The 2051-nt window shown below is 42.9% G+C and overlaps 1 protein-coding gene across 1 annotated transcript in view; it reads left to right on the forward strand. All coding sequences in view use genetic code 11, as the record gives it.

Moving 5' to 3' along the window:
* EGR_10842 (hypothetical protein) overlaps nt 1-788 on the forward strand; it is a gene marked incomplete at both ends in the record, with an annotated part of 3134 nt that extends 2346 nt beyond the window's left edge. Inside the window, one exon of the mRNA XM_024500091.1 lies at nt 595-788. Coding sequence (XP_024345497.1) covers nt 595-788 — 194 coding nt within the window. The remainder of the gene's footprint in view (nt 1-594) is intronic.
* Nucleotides 789-2051: the final 1263 nt, after the last annotated feature.

The raw sequence follows: 2051 nt of genomic DNA on the forward strand, positions 1-2051 counted from the left end.
GGATTGGAAGTAGGCTATTCAATTGACACATAAAATTATGTAGCCCCAGACACTGTGCCGAGGACGAAAGAGAGCATAATGGTGGGGCAGATTATGCACACTGCCCACTTACAGTGGAGTCTGAGGCTGCTGTCGAGGCTCGGAGACAATGGAGGTGCACCTCAGTGCCCACTTTACCAAAACCGAGACTTAAAATAACAATTCACGGGTTGTTTGGAATGCCACTCAATTTAGAGCTAATTCTAGTGAATTACAAGTGCTAGAATTTCTAGAAGCTTAAATCAGTACAATCTTTTGGGAGTAATTCATTTATTTACCCACTTATTTATTCATAAATGGTAGAGCATCAGGGGAAGTAAGGAGCACTTGCAAAGGAATGGTCGAATTCGTCACATCCGGCCACAACGTCAGAAAGGTTTTGTCATTTGCAGTTGAACCGCTTTTTAGAGACTGTCGCCTCAGCCATCCTGCGATGCCAACACTTTGCACGACTACAAAATGCGGCACTGAAAATGAATAGTGCAGGGTGACTTAAAGTGCCTTGCTCCAAAATAATTTTCCAAATAAACAAAATCCTGCTAATTTTAAAAGTAGTTTATGTATCTCCGCCATGTTGCTTAAAGTCTGTTGCAGCAACTGATATTCGAAATCACTTGTTGCCATCTGTTGTTCGCATTTGTGTTGAACTTTGTTTAATTCGACAAATTTCTAGTGATTCTCGCATCCAGCTTCGCTTTCGTGACTTAGGAACAAGTTGGTTGAATCAGTGGAGGGCATGTTCAGTGTGAGGAGCATAGTGGATGTGGAAAGGTCATCAGGGTTTGTGGGTGACCCGAGTTCGTTTCCTTCTCAGGGGTCACTGGTGTCTGCTGAGAAAGGTTCTTAGCGTGTTACGACTGCTTCCTTATACTCTGATCATTTGGTCAATTCTTTGCAGTCACTGACAACTACGCCTTTGTACTGTCGCCGAGCTGCATGTCTCTGGGCTGTCAAGATCCAAATGGCCCTTCTGTACAGTGATAATGCATATTCTACCCTTCTATTACATATTTCCTGTCTTCAAGTAGGTCTCGCCAATTGGCATTTATGGTAGTGGAAGGCAGAATCCATCTCGAAGGACAGCTAGCCCTATTTCTACTGCTTGGCAAATGCTGTGAATGCGAGAATGCATGGCTACACCCAGCTAATACACAACTTCGCATGTCCTGCAGGAACGTTATTAACGTATGAGGCGACAGTAGCAAATTACTGAACTCGACCATGTACCATCGCAGAGAGAGGGTCTCAAATTCTACCTTAGTTGCCTCCGTGCATGAGGGTGGGCATAAAAAAGGGAAATCGGAGACTGCACGTTTCAACGCCTGTGCGTTAGAAGCAGTGTTGAAACACCACAATTACAGTGATGCACTTCCAAGGCATCACTGAACTGCTGCTCCTCTCCCCTTGACATTTTCTCACATGCGATCTATTTGACCATAAAATCTATGATTTCTCCTAGCAATTGCTCTAAATCTGTAATTTCGCCTGTTTTGGAGCTGTATTGATGAGGGTGAATGTGCAGAGCATTATGTTTGCCTAATAGTAGTCGCACGAAAGTTGGCCCCAAAGCAGGGTCATTTAATAAAAGGACGGATAGTCATAGCTTAGTGGAGGAAAGTTTTTGCTTCCCTTCTTCCTTGCCACTTGATTCTCACTTCGGTTCTGCCCAGTCATTTCCATGTGAGTAAGGAGGTGTAGCATGTTCATTTATTTAGTGCAATGTTACACAAACAAATGCAGGATAACAGAGTACTTGTGGAGTTACTTTGTCCTCAAAATAAACTGTTATAGTTAGAAATGACTGTGAGAAAGGAGAAGTGACTCTGTCAAATTTAACTTCTAATCTGACTACTGTGTAAGCAAATGAAAGTGGAATAGTGGCACCCGAACTCAATCGAAAAGTGGTGGTCACTGTGTTTATTCTGTTATGACTAAAAATGAGGTAATGAAGTAAGCTGCAACTCAAATCCACTTCAACACCTCGATTTCTCCACTTCTACTTGTAGCTTGCG

This window comes from Echinococcus granulosus (genome assembly GCF_000524195.1).
Source record: "Echinococcus granulosus chromosome Unknown EG_S00281, whole genome shotgun sequence".
Lineage (NCBI taxonomy): Eukaryota > Metazoa > Platyhelminthes > Cestoda > Cyclophyllidea > Taeniidae > Echinococcus > Echinococcus granulosus.